Raw genomic sequence first — 19,137 nt, forward strand, 5'->3', positions numbered from 1 at the left:
GTGTTGAGTTTCCAGTGCATCAGTTGGTTCCCGCGTTTCAGCTCATTGTTATGCTATTACGTCACTTGGAACTCTCTCACGGTGCGAGAGTGAAAATCACGTGATATCAGTGGACCCCCCTTTCGAATCCAGAGAGATTTCTGTCAAACGCAGGTCCACCCACTTTGAACATTTATTTACATTGGACCTCTCCTGATCATCATTTCATCTCTACCATCTTCCCGAGCGTCAGATATCATGACGTCCACTCCTCACATACTGTCCCTCTTGATCTCGCTACCATTCTCCCACCCTTCCTTTTCCCCCCTCCTCGTCTCCCACAGACCCTTCGCTTACCCCTCACATCTCCCTCAACAACCGCTCAGCAAGCTTCTCACTCGGCTCAACACCGTCTTCCTCTCTCGCGATGACAATACCGAACGTCGATCAGCTCTGGAAATCGCCAAGGAGATCGTGGAGCAAGATCAAGAAGGCTGGGTTATGACCAACTGGGGTAAAGGCTGGGTCGGTGCTTGTCTGGGTCAGGTGGCTGTGAGCGACCTTCCATTGATGATCTCTCACGACGCAATCGGAAAGCTGACCGTGATTGCCTCAGTCCACATCAAATCCTATCCTGACCCTGCCTTCACATCTCTCCTTCCTGTCCACCGTCGTCCTCGCATCATCTCGATACCCTTCTTTCGAACGAGAAGTCGTCCACCCGATCATGGGCAAACTCTCTGTCTCTCTTCTGAAGCTGATCGACCGTACGCTTCTTGACCCGAACCCCGAGTGGGAAGTACTAGTAAGCTGCCCTGCCATGAGTGTAGCCTCAAAGCACAGCCTGACTTTTGTTGTAGTTGCATTTGCTCGAGACGATCAAGGCTATCCTAGCCCATTCTCCAGCAAACTTCCGACCCTCGATCCCTACCCTTAAACCAAACTTGCTCAATCTGATCCTCCGACTTCCTACACCGTCACGACCCATACATCACACCGTACCGTTTGAGATCAGACAGATCGCTGCTGAGCTGGTGGCTAGTCTGCACCTCACAGCTGGGAAGGCTCAGAGCCCTGCTTCCTGGGGAAGCGAGATGAAGGAGGCTTTGGGAGGAGTGGGTCGAGCTCTCGGTGGGATTGTAGGCGATGCCTGGGAGGAAGGTAAGCTTTGAAGGATTGGCAGATTTTCGACGACGTGGGTCTCAGGATCTGAAACCATTACGCAGAGCCCGTGCGAATCAACCCGCCTGTCGCGCCGTCGGGTCTTCCGGATCTTCCCCTTGACCCAATAACAAGATTGCCTATATCATTAGACTGGCTCGAAGGCTATGTAGAGGTAATCCGCTCGCTGTTGAGGTGCGTGAGTCACAACATTTCAATGGTCTGCGCGCTGATCATTATCATCTTCTTCCTGTTTCAGATTCCCTACCGGCCGACCCGTACCAGTTCCTATTGCTCAGATAGTCTCCGCGGGTTTACGGTGTATGAGTCTTACACTTGACACACCAGTGAGTCGCCTTCATGGTACCGTATTGGTCGAACTGACAGCTGTGCCGAAGACCGTATCTTACATCTCACCACATCATCACGCTGCATTGCTCGCCGCGTTGCCTCGTATTTGGATTTCGGGTGCGCAACTCCTGGGCGGTGTGGCTTTGGCGTGAGTTGAACATGGCGCAATCGTTGGGCGCAAGGCTGACCAACATGTCATCTCCCCTACAGGTGCGGCGACCATCTAATTCCCCACGTTGGGACGATATTTGACCACACAGTCTGGCTTTCGGAGCGTTTACCGAACACCATGGCGTAAGTGACTGGATCTTTTCAGGCAAAGACTACGCTAATCAATGATACAGCGAGAGCCAAATTCAGCTTCTCAAATTCCACCGACTCCTCTTGACACTCTACCCGTCGTCCCTTGTGTCTGTAGAATACCCTACACGCCTTCTTCGCCTGTGCCTGACCAAGCTGTCGCCTCTTCTCGACTCCCGCTCAAAACCGGTCAATATTGGATCTCAAGCCAACGGCGGTGGGAAGAGAGGCAAAAAGCGCGCTCGAGGCGCGGAAGATAGCTTGGTCGGTGATTTGGAAGGTCGAGAAGGGAGAGCGGTTGGAGTGAATGAGTGTGCTGTCGCTTTGGAAGCTCTGAAGCGTAAGCGCGGCAATGACCTCTGATGTCTGCAAGGTTCGAAGACGCTGACGCATCTTGGATCATACAGTCATGAGCTTGCTCCATCCTACCCCTTTACTCTCCCCGTCTCTGCTCACGTTCTCCATCCGACTTCATCTATCGTTATATCTCACCTTGCTTTCCTTACCAGGCACTGCCTTCGCATCACCCTCATCTTGTGGTGAATTGCAAAATGGAGTGGAGGAAGTCCTGGAAGAGGCAGTATTGATGGTTGAAGGAGAAGGTGGCACTGCACGAGGATGGAAGAGTCTCGTGATCTCAGTCTTGTCTCACAAGAACGGAAAGATAGCTCCGATCCTTCATCCTTCGCTCCCGCCTCTGATGAGATCATTGCCACCTTTATCACAACTTCATTTCTTTGCGAAAGAAGGGGAAGCGGAAAAGAAGGAGAGGTTAGGAATGGGATTCGGAAGTTTGGACGATGGTGAAGAAGCACAAGAACAAGAACGACGAGACGTCGTCGATCAGAACTCGATCAGAGCGCATTTCGCGACATTGTCAGCAGTTCCGAGTTCTAGCACGAGCACGAATGGAGGATCGATCTTCACGCCTATAGCGCCTCGTGAACCGACCACTACGACGCCGGTCATAGTGCCTGTGACTGTCGCTGTCACAGCTGCACCTGCATCAGCACCCGCTGCAACGACACCTTCCATTGTGGCCCCCGTCCCTACGCAAGCGCCGGCGCTGGCGCCGGTGCCACCCGAGGCAGATCCGGTAGAAGCACACCAAACGTCCGTAAGCTCCACGTATGAATCGACCTTCATCTCTGTGTCACATTCCACCAACATCAGTACTGCAGCAAAGTCAAATGTGTCACGAGGAATGGGAGGGTTGGAAATTGATAGTGATGATGAGGGAATACCAGAGTTGGATAGTGGGAGCGATGATGATGAGTCGGATGAGGATGAGGATGAGGATGAAGAGGACGACGATTGATGAGGGTAGGGAAGGTATATCTCGTCCTTCCTTTTTAGGTCATCAGATCATCAGATTTAGTCCAAGCATCTAGACTATCCATTCATATTCGTTGTGATCATGTGAATCATCAGGCAAGAAAGTCATGTGATGAAGGCTCCAATCCCTATTGCACTCTATGATCGATCACGTTCCCAGTTCCGAATCTTCAAAAGCACCTTCCGATTGAACATTCATTCGACCGGAACAGAAAAACGACTGGCTGAAAGTACGCCTTTGATCGTGATCAACCAACCAACCAATCAATCAGAAGTCGGATCGGTTTGAAATCACTTTATATCATATCGTGTCTATCTATGCTATTCTAGCTTACGATTTGATCAATACACAAATTACAGATATTATTTCGATCCAGTTCACCATCACCAGGAACACGGTTCAGTTCGTTTCCTCCGGGGGGGGGGGCAGTACGAACGTCATCACGCCCATCTACCTAACAAAGCCATGAGACCCGAACCTAATAACATGCAACCGAATACGAAGGCGAGTTTGAGATCTCGAGATTTCATCATTCGAGGATTCAACAAGATCTCATGGGCCAAGAGTTCGACGAGACCTGATTTGGGCACGAACAAAAGGGATCAGTATTCTGTATGAAAAGTCGAGAAAGACTGTGAAAGAAGACCATCGTAGGGACTTGGACACTCACCGGTATAGAGTAAGATGCCCGCTGAAGAGGCATCCAATACACCACTGACGATATTGGCAGTCGCCCCGTTCCCATTATAACTCTTCCTCACGCCGAGACCGATCGCGACACCGATAGGCGTACAGAAGGCGTAGAATATCGCAGCGGCGTATCGTGCCCAGTTGAGTTTCTGTGGAAGAGAGAGCATCGAAAGTCGGGATCCGAGACCTAGACCTTCGAACATTTCTGCACGCGATTGGAGGGAAATCCATGATCATCAGTAAAGAAGGCACATCGGTTGCATGAAGGAATGAACTCACGATGGAAGATGATGACAATGAAAAGGACGATGAAATCCTCGTTGACGGCAAGGGTCAACCCGATGATCACACTGAGAATCGAGTTCGTTGATCGTCAGTCACTGTCCCTGATGTCTTTCGCATCACTTCCACACTCACCTGTGTAGAACGACACCAAACTCCAGCACACCGACTGCGACCAGTTGAGCAGCAGCTTCGGCGCTACTTGGCAATTGATTGACAGTATCGACATCGCTCCCTGATCCTGATCCAGTCTCCACATCCTCCTTCTTTCTCAAATTCCTCTTCTCCTCCTCTGCTCCATGAGAGTGACCATGACCATGACCATGTGGATGAGAATGGGCTGGAGGGAGATGATGAGGTGCTTCAGGTGCCGAGGTGTCCACGTCGAGCGGAGGATCGTGGTTATGCGTGTGGGCATGTGCGTCGGTCTCGTCGTGAGCGTGAGAACTGTAATCGATTCCTAATCTCTCAAGTCGTCTTGTACCGATTCGATAAGCTGCTACTTCTGCGAAGAAGATACCGTAAACCGCAGCCATGGCGATCGCAGGTGCCCAGTCCTGTAAATCCGCCGAGAACGAACGAAACCAAGAGAAATCAGCATCCTATTCCGTTATCGACATCATTCATCATGATGGGAGATGATATCTCAAAAGCGGTCGCTCACGTATTCTGTCCAGGTCCCCGAAAGACATTCCGACGTCAGTTCGTCCCAAGCAGGCGCCAAGAGATGTATGAAGGCCGTGGCGATGATCACGCCTGATCCGAAATATTTTGCGAAATCAAAGACCGGTCTCGGGATCACGGACGACTGTCTGAAGAGGATGGGGGTGACCGTGCCGAGCAAGGAGGTTGCGAGGATGATGAAGATGGATGCTATTCGGAGACCGAAATGCGTTTCCGAGTTGGACAGGGCACATGCGTCCGAGTCGACAGCGTCGGACATGATGGTGGATGCGAGAGAGGCTAAGGGTGTGACTATGCGAGCGGATCCTTTGACGGCTATGCGCTTTGACCTCGAGTTGGAATTGTTGAGGTATTCAGTAGTCTATCTCTTCCTTCGCTCCTTAGTTCTTCCTTTTGCTGCGTCTCTCGATAATATCAAAGTCGGATATGTGCTTTTGTGGTCGAGCCGAATGTGCTATGGGTCGATAAAGTACGCACGAGTATATATAGTCGATGTAGAGTGACGATAATAGCAGCAGCAGTACTCGAGTACCGAATCGTTGATCATCAAATCCTCATCACCTCAATGGTACGCAATACCTCACTCACAGTGCTCCAGAAACGAGGACCCGACCGGTATCTCAATCCAACTCCCTTCCCGTGAAATCTACACTACTTTACTCCCACGTGTTACACCAAGGTAAGGAACGATTATCACTGGATTCGGTAAAATACAAAGTTTGGGATTGTGATTGATGCCAGGCGGGTGACGTGCTATCTGGAATGTCCTGTTGCCTGAGAGCAGGTAATTTCAAGTAGGCAGCAGCCGTAACCGCCGTTTCTCTTTTTCTGTTTTTGGGTCCATTATTTTAGATGCATCGTCTTGATACTGGACGCAGAACATTGGCACTCGATGATCAAGACAAGAGACTGCAGAACGTATACCTGGCTGGACGACACTTGGAATACAGGACGGCCCTCAAACTGAACCAGGGCATAAACATCTCGATCGGGAGTATACCTCGGTGCTCGTCAAGAGGAACGGAACGGTTGAAACGTGTCAAAAAGCAATCTGGTACCGAGCGGTAGTGAGCATTAGTTCCGCTTCGACCAGATGGAAATAGATGCCGCACAGTATGAGACCTGTCGGGTACTCTTTGTCTCGATACCTTCCGAGATGGTTCCTCACACTCTCCTCGGAGAGGCAGAAGTCTAGTGGCTTTCGAGCAGGACAAAAAAGAAACACGGATGATACGGGCGCGAAGTGATGACAACCCCACCGTTTGTTTGGTACAGGAGTATACACCACGAGGCGTCGCAACCAGTGTCTGAGTCGATCAGTAACAAAGTCCATAACCTATCACAAGAAATCGTCCGTGATCCAGACCAACTACCGAGCCTAATGACAATGTGGCAAAAGCGATCGTCCAGGCAGTCAAGCTGAACCCCGACAGAATATACGCTGGGTCATCCATCCAATCACACCTTCGTTCTCTCGAAGTCGTAATGTGTGACGGACGGACAACACCTCACGATCTGACAATGGCGTGAGAAGATGACGATGAGGAAGGACGAGTGACAGAATACGCCGCAAGACCACCGACAATGGCAAGAGTCTGCGGGGCCGCCAGAGGTACCGTCAGTCAGCAGTTCCTCAATCCTTCTTGAAAACGTCTGTGATCCGCTGCTGAACATCAGACCTGACGTACGGAGATGAGAACGGCCAGGATTATCCATTTGATTCGACCTCGTGCTTCTTGAGCTTGAGCGAGCCATGCGCTGTGAGAAAGAAGGGTGGTCAGTATCACGTTACTCCACAGATAGGCCCACTTCTTCCTCGCTCTGTGAGCAAGTCCGCTGAATCCGTCCTCTCAGGCCTGTCTGCACCTTCGCTGTGACTCAATGACCGGCGGCTCCAATCGAGAAATACTCACCTATCACCACTCTCTTTCCTCTGAGCCTCATACAATTTGACACTGACGCTAAATCTCTTCCAAAAGTCCATCCCACTAGCTCTCACATTATATCTCTACCGACTCCCCCCTTCACTCGGATAAAGCGGTATGAGCCCTTTGGTCCTGGACAAAGGCGAGAAGGACGACATCAGTTCTTCGTGACCTTCCCTGAAGAACGCCTTCTTCTCAGCCATGATGTCGTATGCCCGTATACTTTCTGACGTGATCGACGAGTCCCTCGAGTGTCCGCTATCTCTCGAAGCTGTGGCGAACGGCGAGAATGGTGGGGAGAGTGGTGAGATGTGCGATTTGGGCGGTGCGGCCAGAAGAGGTGAGATAGGGGAAGATGGAGGGGGAAGGAGGAAAGTGGGTGCTGAGTGAGATGGTGTAGGTTTGTGTCGATGGTGATTCTCTCGCCTTGATCAGGACGATGAGGCGAAAGATGATGGGATGAGCGAGAAGGTAGATTTGGGGGTAGGGGTGGATAACGAGTGGTCGAGCTCTTGATTCGTGGAGGCGTGCGAGGGGAATCCTCAATCCGCGATTCCTCGTTTGGTCTGTTTGCGTTAGCTCGTGTACAGGCCAGTGGATCACCCTTCAAAGGTCGTTGATGAACATTCGGATATCCAAACCCATGCCCTTGTGCAGGCTGCAAGCTGGGTCCAGGAAACTCCACAATCGTAGGCGGCCTGACTCTTCCCGACTCCATACTCTGCCGCGAGCTAGGCGAATTGTTCGTGCTAATCACCCCGGAGACCCCAGCACCTTTTATCGGAGTATGAGGCTTGAATCGGATCGTACTCTCGTCATCGTCTTCCTCTCCTTCCACATCGTCGTGGCTCAAGCTCCTCATCTTGACTTCGAGAATACCCTTGTATCCCTTCGCACTCGATGGCGCTGTCGCTGGAGTCGGAGTACGAGCACTGGCATTTGGAGTGAATAGCTCTTCGTCGCCATCAGAATCGTCTGCGTCGTACGGCGTGGACAGCAAATTACCGATCGAATTGAACCCAGAATCTCTGGGTCGTGAGTCAGGCATACGATCGTAGCGCGGTGGACTGAGGGTATCGGAGGAGGCATGAGCGGTTGAAGGCGTACGACGAGGGGGTGTAGATTGGTCTCGATGGGGTGAGAGATGAGAGCTGGACATCGTGTAAGGGGGTTATTTCACTAAATATACTACTGTTATTAGAAGTAGAGGCGCTTGGGCTGTCAATTACAAAAGGGTGCCGCCAGAATCGAATGCTACTCTGGTTAGGTGTTCTGGAAGTGAGACGAGACGTGGAAGCGAACGGTTGTGTGGTAAAGAACGTATAACGGTCAGTACGAAGGGGCGTGATATATAAGTGACCTGAGGTGTCAGACGTCAAACAGATATAGTACAGAGAGACAACGATAAGAGTAGTCGACGAAGCCGTCGAGGACCCTCTCGAGCGAGACGAGGGTTCGCCCTCACTCATCACGAATCACTACAAACTCGCAGTGCATCAGCACACAAGCATCGATGTGGAATGCCTTTCACTGGTGTTTGGGCGCCCAGAATGCCCAAAATGAGCTGGATAGAGACCTTTCGAGAGAGAACAAAAGCGAATTCAAAGAATTCCGAGGATGTGAAACGCGTTCGAGACCCGTGTGATGGAGGCGTTCTTTTGTATGGTAGGCATGCGGACGGAGGACATGAGGACAAAAGAGAGAGCGGCTTTGGTTCGCGGTTTCGTTCGGGTTCGCCTTTTCGTTCGGCGTCCTTCCTTTGGACGACATGGATCGAGACTTGTCTGGTGGCCGGACCTTGACAAGATCGTCTTGAAATCCCGATTACGGATTGTGATGCTTTCCTCCGTCTGCTCGACGAGCGAGTGTTGTTCGGTCTTTCAAGAATGACTGAAGATTAAGCGTGTACATCTCGCCAATGTGATCAAGCGACAACGCCATAGTGGCACTGCAGTAGAGGGTATCATAGAGGGTTTATGCCTAGTTGTTGGACGACGAAGAGCCAATCCCAAACTGGACTCAAGCAACTGTGTTACGAAATCATGATATATCGACGGAGTCGTTGAGGTGTTCTGATATGACTCAGCACCTGAATGCGCGGCACGCAACCAAGGATCGCATCATTCCATACACTACGGCTGATCATGATAAAAACACCTCCATTTCGGTCGTAACGACAAAGGCTAGACAGATGATCGACGAGGTGTCGATTCGAACGAACGCATTATCCGCGCGCATTTCGGGGTCAATACTATCCCTGAAGTAGCATAAACACGTCAACGAGGTCCTCTCCTCACTCCACACACATACGCCCTTCACATCACAGCTCCCACACCGCAAAACGAGTCACCGGCAGAGTGCGTAAAGGGGCTTGGTCCCCACCCACCTCTTTTCAGGATCTTTCATCAAAATGTCATTAGTGAGCGTGAAACCCCAGAGGGGGAAAGCGACGTCACTGCCATCATCTCAGGGTCATCATTCCAGAGCGCGGAATAATCTTTGGTTCCGTAAACAGAACGCGTTTTCCCGCACCTGCAACTGCATCTGAGAGGGAGCCTCTCGAAGAATGAGTGGACTGGACGAGGCGATGAGTTGCTATGACCCTACCGTCATTCTTGAAGGTGTTTCTGTGGACGACGGGCACGAATGGCACGCTTCAGATCACTTGGAAAGATCTTGTATCGGTTTGGGGGGAGGTGATTGCGCCTATACTGCAAGTAGCGTTCTGTCTAGCGTGTTTGGGCACACAGTCGGTCGCCTCCACCTGGATGATGGTCTGTGCATACTCACAAAGCGAGTCTCCAGCGCACATCATACTTTAGCATTACTTGCTTCATGTCGTGTCATGGTTATATCCATCTGCCTCAGTGTCCCGACTGTAGCTGTAGTGATACGTGACATCAAACATAACCGCCCACATTTGCCAAGCCAGCCAAAGCAAAGCCTAATCAACTTGACGCACGCGCACGGCACCCCATCGCCCGCGACTCGCGAACAACGACAGCTGTCGACATAGCTGTGCAGACATGTTCAGGCATCGGTGGACCCAAAGTCTGGGTGGACATGGAACTGGAAATGGGAATGGTTCCACCATCAAGAGGGCTGAGCTGGCGAGTGTACATACATGACCTTCTGACTTTATCAAGGTTACGAGACACGTCCAATTCAATGGACCCCTCTCGGCATTCTTCGTTTCTTTGGTTTCTTTCCTGTCTTGCATGATGTCTTCAGTTTTAAGCGATTGAGAAGAGAAAAGAAATGGAGGTTCCGTCGAGATGACTACGAGTACTACTGTCGCGTGCATGCAGCGAGAACGTGTAACATGCACCTGAAAGCATCAGGTCGTTCATTTACGTCAAGGTGCGAAAAAAAAAGACGCCTGAGCCAGTGCAGTCTAAGGGGGACCGCAGTCGCACAGGAGTGAAATCGGCCACAGAAAAGGAAAAAGGCGGAAAAATCACGTTTTTATTGATATTATTATTATAGAGCAGCAGTAGAAGTAAGAGCTGCGATCCCTTCCAGCCCTCTCTTTAAACTACATCTATCAATCACATCTCACACAACCTGACTCAAGCATCTGATTCCCCACCGCTTGTCCTTCATACTTCCAGGTCGGGTTCACAACAGTATCCCACGTCGAAGAAGCGACAAGGAGGATTGAAAGAAAGGACCTTGGGTGTTCAGATTATCTACGGCTTCGAACCTGTAATCGATTTCCGTTCACTTGTTTTTTGGTCTTTTCCTTCCCCTTGTCTTGGCTACTTCCCTCATTCTGGTTCATCTTTTCGTCGCAACCCATATCCCGCTTCCCGTTTTCTTCACATCTTTCCCATTCCAATCCATGGCATCGCCTCCTGCATTCGACACTTAGAAACATCACAACACCACAACCACAGGACACTCGCTTACCACCGTCACCCTTGCCTGCCCCCTTCGTGCCCCTGCCATCTATCAATGCAGTACGGCAGTCAATCTCCTAACCTAGGACGTGAACCCCTTCTCGCGTCTGCCCAAACCCCTGGCATGTCCCAGCGTCTTTCTGAAGCTTCTTTAGCATCATACGACCAACAATCACAAATGTCTCATCGACTCACCAACAGCTCCAGTCAAGGGGGACCCAACTCCTACGCGTCTTTCTCCTCGGCCAATCGATTTGGTCCAACCGCAAATCTCGCGCCTTCGACGACTTCAGGCGCAGCGGGTAGCACTGCTTATTCCTCTGGTACAGACGCCGCTCTGGCAAAGGGAGGATATGCACCTGCAGGTTTGGACGATGATGATGATTTAGACGATCATCTGCACACTTTCACCGCGGCGGAGAAGAAGGATCTCACTACCCCTTTCGATATCACTTCCTGGAGAGGTTGGGCGAATGCCATCACACTCGCTGTCCTCGCCATTGGTGGTGTTATGCTCTTCGCCGGTTACCCCATTCTATCATTCTACTACGGCAATGACCGTTCTTCGGGCAGCAACACGTCCGGTTACAACCTAGGTGGTATCAATGGCAGTGGTCAATATCCTGCACTTGGCAACTTCCCGAGCCTCATCGATCCCGATACTCCTCAGTCCGCTTACCAAAAGACCGGACAGAACGGAGATGATTGGGTCCTGGTTTTTTCCGACGAGTTCAACAAGCCTGGACGGACTTTCTTTGACGGCGACGACCCTTTCTGGACCGCTGTAGATATCCACTACTGGCCTACTGGGTAGGTCTGAACCAGCCGTCTTACTAACCGTGTTTTGGCACGATGTATCAGGCAGAACGGTGCTGATGCAAACATTCTGACAGAGATTTCGAGTGGTACGATCCCGCCGCAATCACCACAGAAGACGGGTATTTGAAAATTACTATGACTCAAGAGCCGATCCACGACCTTAACTTCAGGTCCGGTATGCTCCAATCGTGGAACAAGCTTTGTTTCAACAAGAACATGTTTTTCGAGGTTTCAGCGAGTCTTCCTGGTACAGCCAGTGTCGGGGGTTTCTGGCCCGGTGTCTGGACTATGGGCAACTTGGGTCGACCTGGTTATGGTGCTTCAACTGAGGGTGAGTCTCTGCATTGAATGTCATGCTTCGCTGTAGCTGATCCATTTTCAATTCACAGGCATGTGGCCGTGAGTGTTGCTATATAGCGCACGACGCAGACCAGGCGGTTTGCCATCGCATCGTGTGCTGATGCTGATTATTTTTTGCAGGTACACCTACGACTCGTGCGATATTGGAACTCTCGCAAACCAGACCTGGCCCAATGGTACCGGTCCCGATGCGACATTGACCACTGGGGCGAACGGTGGTCCTCTTTCCTACCTTCCCGGTCTGCGAACTTCGGCTTGCACATGCGAAGGCGAAGATCATCCTGGTCCGAACGTCAAGAAGGGACGGGGTGCTCCTGAAATCGATATGGTAGAAGCTCAGATCATTATTGCCGAAGGTCGAGGAGAAGTGTCGCAATCCTTCCAAACTGCACCCTTCGACGATCACTACCAGTGGGACAATACCTCGGCCAATTGGAGGTGGTACGATGACTCTCTCACATACTTTAACACCTATCTTGGAGGTACCTATCAACAAGCCGTCTCGAGTTTGACCAGGTTGCCAAGAAATATCTATTACGACCAACCAGGCGATAACAAGCAATTTACAATGTTCGGTATGGAATACCAGGCTTTCCCCGAACAACGAGAGAAGGGTTACATTACTTGGTACGCAGACAACAAACCCAGTTGGACCGTGAATGCGGATGCCATCGGTCCCAACCCGAGGACTCAGATTGGGCGAAGAATCATTCCTGAGGAGCCAATGGCTCTGGTGAGTGGTGATCGTACGGGTCGTCTTCGGATCAGTATGCTGATCATCAATGTATATATGGCAGATTTTCAACTTGGCTATGGTGAGTCGTGATACTTCGTCAGCATGCTATTCAGGGTCGCCTCCCCCGCTGACCTTCTGCTGTGCAGTCCAACAATTTCCAAAACGTGAACTTTGCACAATTGACATGGCCAAACTATCTTCGTATAGACTATGCGCGGGTCTATCAACGTCCCGATGCCATCTCTGTCGGTTGTGACCCGGAGGGTGAGTTAGAGATGCCTGTTCTGTAATCATTCCTCCTCGATCTGATTCCAGCCCATACTTTTAGATTACCCCACTGCGGACTACATTTCGAGGCACGCGAACGCGTATGCAAACCCTAACCTCACGATTTGGAGCGATGCTGGTGAGTGTGAGGGTTGCTCTGACACAAAAACATCACTGAACGTCTCTCGCTTCTTCTCGGGTTCAGGTTACACGTTCCCCAAGAATTCGCTGAAGGATGGGTGTACGTAAGGCTGAGATCTATGATGGGCCGATCTGAGGTCAGAACGAACAAACGAAGTGGAGAGAGGAGGACGACGATAAGTGTCGGAAATTGTCACGAACGAATCACCTATGGACCGAGCTATCTACATTATTAGCCGTCGGTCGAACAAGCTATCGACAATGCGTTGATGTGTTCTCCTTTTACGTCTGTATACCTGCATATCCAGTTAGATACCCATATATAGTCGGGCCTCGCTCTCGGTGCTACGCAGTCGATTCTTTTGAGTAGATTGTGCCGAGACAGGGTATGATGCATTGCCATACATGAGCCTAGATAAGTGTATCACTAGTAGTTCGACGTCACTGCTACATACTGAATTTCATCATGCGGGGCCACCTAAGATTTCACGTCCGCGGCTGCGTCTAGCCTCACCACTGTCATCATCATCATCATCAACATTAATTCTATTGATCTTTACATTCGAATAGCAACATAAACAAGGACAGACGAGACTCAGACTTGTTCGTCAACAGCGCGTTGAGCCTCAAGCTCTGCAACTCCAATCTGTCGATCGATCTAGCCGACGGGAAGGTCCTGTCGAGAAGAGTAGAGCCAAGAGAGGACGTCTGATCACGATGTCTACTACTTGGTTCAACATGAACGTTTTGCTGTTCCAAGACGATGGGAATGAGAACGGGACGAGTCCATTGCCACCGGGTAGTGGACCTACTCGTGAGTTTGAGTCTGAGTCTGAGCCTGAGCTCGGGGTCTAGGTTCAGGAATGTGCTGTAGGAGAGGAAGTGCGGGAGGGGTCGTGTAGGTTGTGGCGTCTTGGTGGGATAAAGCTGATAGATGGTATCTGATATTCGAATTGATCAGAGAAATTTGATGGTGAGTAGTCTATTTGTTCTACACAACACAAAGCATCTCCTCATCAAAACTGTACAATCATCTGCCACTGCCATCAATCACCCTTCCCATGCCGACCTTTCCTCTAACTTTCAATGGCAACTTCAAAGTCCGATCGTGTACCATCTACGTTGACCAGATCACAAGCTGATACCTTCACTCTGGTCCAGGCCCATGGTTCTCCACTCAGCTTACCCTTTCGCTCGTCATCGGACTGACGAGTTTCTTCCTCTTCTGTTTTCTGCGGACGAGATGGGAGGTGGTGTACATGGGCAGGACAAAGTTGAAAGGTGGGTTTCAGGTGGTCATTTGTTCCTGTTGCCACCGTGAGAAGAGAAACGGAGTCTGCTGTGCTCGCCTACGATCGAGGACAAAGAGGAATTACGGACAATGCCTTTTAGCGAGCAGTGTCGCAGTCAAGGAAGCGCAATGGAGCAGATTGCGATGGGATGGCTAATGTCTTGATATCGATCTTCACATCCTCTGCTTCCCCGGCTCCGACCTGTCCATCCGTTCATGACGTTCCGACTCACCCTCACCCATTCTCCTCGCAGACTTCTCACCCACGCTGGCCCACACGCCCGATTCGCAGTCCGCATCCCAATTCTTCGGCTGGATCATACCGACCCTCCGGACCTCCGAATTTACGGTACTGCAGACCGTGGGCTTGGATGCCGCTGTTGTGAGTAGTTACTTCGCATCCGCTACAGTGCTTTAGAATCCCTAAAAGCTATTCTGTCTTTGACCTAACGCCCATACTCCATCATAGCTCTTGAATTTCTTCCGGATGGCCTTCTTCCTGTTCAGCTTGTCCGCACTGCTGGCTTGTATGGTCCTGATACCGCTGAATCTGTTTGTGAGTATGTTATTTGCGACCTCGCGACGTCGACTGACGTTTTCTACCCTAGCGACATGGATCTACCGACTCAGCCCCTGATCCGCCTCGCAATAACGATAGCGATACTGACGAGTTCTTCCGTCGGACCTTGACTCACACGTCCTTCCTCGTGGACAACGGTAATAGCACGACACCCGTGAAGCGACCAACATTGTACGACCTTCTCCTCGACCCCACAACTTCTTCCACCATCCACCTCATCTTCACCTATCTCTTCACTGGTCTCTGTCTATCCTTTTTCCACCGAAACTTTCATCGTTTTGTCCTCTCCCGCCAATCTTTCGGTCTTCACCTAATCCACTCAATTTCCGCAAGGACCGTTCTCGTCACCAGACTCCCCAGACACCTGCAAGGCGATAGGACCCTCGCGGACTACTTTGAGGCTTGTGGATGGATGGTGGAAAGCGTCAGTGTGTGTAGAGAGGTGGAACCTCTCAGGAGAGTCTTGGAAAGACGGACGAATGCTCTAATGAAGCTGGAGGCCTCTTGGGTGGATTGGGTGGGCAACCCGGCTAGTGCAGCGGTCGACGGATACGATTCAAGGGTTTATTCCAAACCTGCCATATCAGAGTCCGTCACTGCGTCTCCTCAACGAGTCGAAGCACCCCTCATTCCGGATCTCGACGATGATGACGAACCAACCCCTGCTCCTACCCCTTCGAACGGCTCTGCATCTGTTTCAACGACACAAATGTCACATGCACGATCGGTCGCCGACGCAGAGGATGGAGCCACGCCAAAGTCGCACATACATATACATACTACTCGTCCAAGACCAACATTGCGACCAAGATGGTTCGGAGCAAAGGTGGATGCCATAGAATTCTGGGAACGCAAGTTTCGAGAAGCGGACGATGAAGTCAAGGACTTGAGAAAGAAGGGAAGATTCGAGGCAACCCACGCAGCATTTGTCACTTTTGAGGATGTGAAGGATGCAGTAAGTCCGCCTGCATGTTTCCGATAAAGTGGTGGCTGTCATGGTATGAAGACTAAAGAGCTGCTTTCCGCAGCAAATGGCCTGTCAAGTCGTCCACTACCCCCACCACTCCGAAGTCATCACAGAACCCGCTCCAGAGCCAAGAGACGTGGTGTGGAGCAAGGTCTCGATGCCGGCCCGGGAAGGACAGATCCGAAACTTTCTTGTGATAGTCGTCATGGGAGTATTATTAGCCACTTGGATTGGTGAGTATGCTGGTGCGTATCACGCCCTAGCTGACATTGGCCGACAGTCCCTGTTTCGACTCTCGCTACTCTCCTGTCCTACCCTGAAATCAAGAAGGTTGCGCCATGGTTAGCACGGGTCATCGATGCTTCTCCGAGGTTGGCCGCGATCGTCCAAAACTCGTTACCATCATTGGCTTTGATCACCTTCAACAGCTTGTTACCGTTCCTCCTGGAATGTGAGCAGCTTGCACCTCTTGGGCGACGATTGCGCTGATGCTTTTTGATAGGGCTCAGCTACCAGCAAGATTTTAGGAGTCGAAGTGCTACAGAGTACTCTCTTATGAAGAAGTGCGTACAGTTTCGGCCTCTGTGATTATGCAAGTTTAGTGATCACAGCTGATCGCCCTGAGTACAGATACTACTTGTTCCTGCTTATATCGGTCCTCTTCATCTTCCTCTTGACATCGACTTACTTCGCTCTGGTGCGAGATCTTGTAGACACACCGATGAAGGTGAGCTGAACTCCCATGGGGAGTGATGGGTGTAGTTGACAAGAAGTCCCGTTTTCATAGATTCCACAAAAGCTGGCGAGCGCCCTGCAAGGCACCAACGTGAGGAACTTTATGGTATCATATGTCATGCTTCAAGGTGAGCCACCAGTATGATGTGAGTCGAGGACGTGCTGACTGCTTCACACAGCACTCGGTCTCATGCCGCTTCAGCTGCTCAATATTGGACCTTTGTTCTCCTTGGGTTTGTCAAGAGGTCTATCGACCAAGACTCCTCGTGGTGGGTAAAAGCTGCGGTGAGGTCCAGATTGTCAGCCGCTGATCGCCAACCATAGATTATGCGGAAGCCAATGCCCCACCAATGCTCAACTATGGTTGGGTGTATCCTCAAGCCTTGCTGGTGTTCACTATCACCCTGGTGTACAGCGTTATGAGCCCTTTAATCTTGATCTTCGGTGCGATCTATTTTGGGGTTGCATGTAAGTGTTGCTGAGACGTAATTTCCTGGTTGTCGCTGATGAATGATGCAGATCTTGTTTATAAGTACAAATTGCTATTTGGTAGGTATCGCCAGGAATATCGCCATCGAAACTGATACTGATGAGTTGTCTTCCTAGTCTACTTCAAACCATACGAATCCAACGGCGAAGCTTGGCGAATATCGTTTGCCAGAACACTTTGGGCTCTCATCATCTTCCAACTTTTTATGACTGGTCTTTTCTCTCTTCGACAGTTCTTTTGGGCATCAGGCGCGATGGCTCCTCTGATCATGTACACCTTATGGTGGAGTTGGGTGATGTATCGAGACTTTGGACCACTCAGCGAGTTCCTGGCTTTGAGCAGTATCTGCGAAGTGCAGAGAGGAGAAGGTGTAGATGGGGTTCTGGGTGTGGAAGACGAGGGGAATGTCAGTAGAAGTCAAAGGTGAGTGTTGTAGGTGTCTGCGAGCTGGGTCTATCAGGACTGCTGACAAGTCTGCACAGCAACTTGAACCACCGACGGTACGCCATGAACGATGAGACCTTATACGTGGCACCCAGCGATAAGCGGACCGACTACTCTCAACCGCCAATGAACAACTTCTACTTCGGCGTTCTCAATACTGGTCGCAGACGATATGCTCATCCTGCTTTGAGCGGGTCTCTGCCCACACCTTGGCTACCCGCTAAAGCCAGATTCGGAGACGGAGCGAAAGGCGGAAAGAGAAGTGTCGTTCTGAGCTTGAGGCGAAAGGTCGCGAAGCGATTGCGCAGAGAAAGAGAACGCAATGACGGCGAGTCAGGAGATGTGACGCCGGATGAGCAAGGTCAGTCAAATCGAAATGGAAGTGGCACAGATGGTGGTATACCGGAAGGATGGACGACGGGTGATTCTCTTGGTCGTACTCAACCTGGACCGAGAGGCAGTGGTCAAGTGAGAACTAGACGATCTTCAGGCGGTCTCTCCGCGTCTGATCCATGGCGAGATCCTACGCCTTCACCATCGGCTTTGGGACCCAGTCAACCAGATCCAGGATTGAGGAAGAAGATCAGTTTCGATCCTGGTAGTGGGGTGATCGCTCTTCCAGAGGAGAACGTTTGGGGTGACGAGGAGGAGGACGAAGGGGAGGACGATCCGGAGTCACCAGTGAGTGGGACGAAGCGATCACCCGTGACGGAGGCAGGGCACGCAATCGCTGATGAGTATGTCATGGCAGTCGACGTACTTCCACAGCAGGAACAGGGCTCGAACGATGTCGTCGTCTGCTTATAGGAGCTCGGGTCAGACGCAAAGCGGAGTCGGAATAGGAGCCAGTGGGCCGACGCAACCTGAGAGAGGGGGCGCGATGTGATCGTGGTAGATATACTTGACTTCCTAATGACCTCTTAGTATATGCAATCTGCAGTATGGAAGTTCAGCCACGCGGTCTCTCTCTGTTGACTCGAAGCCGCGGTGACTCAGTGCATTTCCCCTTGCGCGTCATGAGAGCTGTGCGCGAAAGGCGAACATTGCATGAAAGCATACATAACTTGCACAAGTCTACTGTAACTTGCAGGTGCAAAATGAATGAGAAAGATGCAAGCGTTCCTACGCAGACGAGCCGATCCGCGCCACATTCGGGGAAATACGGAAATATCACCCCAAGGGGCGTGGATTCCGTATCCTCCTCTCTCTCGTCGAGTCTCTGTGTCCCCTACCAGTCAGACATCTCTTCACATTTGGGTACAAGTCACTGCCTGCAGATCCCAAAAGACCATCAACATAAAGAACGTCAAGATGTCGTCCACCTGGAGAGAGTTCATGTCGTGAGTGGGGAACAGCCTGGCCGTGGCGAGTTGCCTGAAGCCATTTATTTCTGGGAGGCAATGAGTGTATGAACTGATGATCCGTTCTTGACTTCTACCATTCGTGCTTTTCGTACTCTGGAATAAACGACTCTCGAAACATCAATCATATACCCCTCCTCTCGCGTAATCTTGACCTACATCGAAACCGGATCATCTATTGAACGCAATCATCTACTCGGTTATATCTGATCATCTGGTCCAATCGTCCATGCACGACTCTCGTAATGACCGACGACTTCAAATCGCTCTCTGTCTTCGCCAACGCAATCTCTCACATCCGTCCACTCCAACTCCAACTCCAACTCCAACTCCATTACC

At 50.9% G+C, this 19,137-nt stretch overlaps 5 protein-coding genes across 5 annotated transcripts; 3 read left to right on the forward strand and 2 right to left on the reverse strand.

Moving 5' to 3' along the window:
- Nucleotides 1-237: 237 nt before the first annotated feature.
- Nucleotides 238-3,109, forward strand: IAR55_005937 (uncharacterized protein; the record flags this gene model as incomplete). Its single annotated transcript, XM_066949026.1, has 9 exons — nt 238-531; nt 596-784; nt 840-1,140; nt 1,206-1,335; nt 1,400-1,442; nt 1,539-1,639; nt 1,702-1,785; nt 1,836-2,131; nt 2,199-3,109. The coding sequence occupies 9 exons, from the start codon at nt 238-240 to the stop codon at nt 3,107-3,109; spliced, it is 2,349 nt and encodes a 782-aa protein (XP_066800799.1).
- Nucleotides 3,110-3,567: 458 nt separating this feature from the next.
- On the reverse strand, nt 3,568-5,042 carry IAR55_005938 (uncharacterized protein; the record flags this gene model as incomplete). The annotated part of the gene is made up of 5 exons (XM_066949027.1): nt 3,568-3,704; nt 3,798-4,022; nt 4,097-4,167; nt 4,235-4,656; nt 4,764-5,042. 5 exons carry the CDS (start codon nt 5,040-5,042, stop codon nt 3,568-3,570), a joined length of 1,134 nt encoding a protein of 377 aa, XP_066800800.1.
- A 1,249-nt stretch (nt 5,043-6,291) lies between these two features.
- On the reverse strand, nt 6,292-7,756 carry IAR55_005939 (uncharacterized protein; the record flags this gene model as incomplete). Its single annotated transcript, XM_066949028.1, has 5 exons — nt 6,292-6,378; nt 6,472-6,541; nt 6,697-6,744; nt 6,847-7,090; nt 7,135-7,756. The coding sequence occupies 5 exons, from the start codon at nt 7,754-7,756 to the stop codon at nt 6,292-6,294; spliced, it is 1,071 nt and encodes a 356-aa protein (XP_066800801.1).
- Nucleotides 7,757-10,662: 2,906 nt separating this feature from the next.
- Nucleotides 10,663-13,038, forward strand: IAR55_005940 (uncharacterized protein; the record flags this gene model as incomplete). The annotated part of the gene is made up of 8 exons (XM_066949029.1): nt 10,663-11,417; nt 11,501-11,757; nt 11,816-11,825; nt 11,907-12,519; nt 12,584-12,601; nt 12,669-12,786; nt 12,851-12,928; nt 12,995-13,038. The coding sequence occupies 8 exons, from the start codon at nt 10,663-10,665 to the stop codon at nt 13,036-13,038; spliced, it is 1,893 nt and encodes a 630-aa protein (XP_066800802.1).
- A 609-nt stretch (nt 13,039-13,647) lies between these two features.
- Nucleotides 13,648-18,323, forward strand: IAR55_005941 (uncharacterized protein; the record flags this gene model as incomplete). Its single annotated transcript, XM_066949030.1, has 17 exons — nt 13,648-13,744; nt 13,892-13,903; nt 14,092-14,211; nt 14,476-14,603; nt 14,691-14,777; nt 14,830-15,756; nt 15,830-16,001; nt 16,049-16,219; nt 16,271-16,331; nt 16,399-16,495; nt 16,556-16,631; nt 16,683-16,772; nt 16,828-16,971; nt 17,023-17,052; nt 17,110-17,416; nt 17,476-18,118; nt 18,189-18,323. The coding sequence occupies 17 exons, from the start codon at nt 13,648-13,650 to the stop codon at nt 18,321-18,323; spliced, it is 3,297 nt and encodes a 1,098-aa protein (XP_066800803.1).
- Between the last annotated feature and the right edge of the window lie 814 nt (nt 18,324-19,137).

Source organism: Kwoniella newhampshirensis, chromosome 12 (assembly GCF_039105145.1).
Source record: "Kwoniella newhampshirensis strain CBS 13917 chromosome 12, whole genome shotgun sequence".
Taxonomy (NCBI): domain Eukaryota; kingdom Fungi; phylum Basidiomycota; class Tremellomycetes; order Tremellales; family Cryptococcaceae; genus Kwoniella; species Kwoniella newhampshirensis.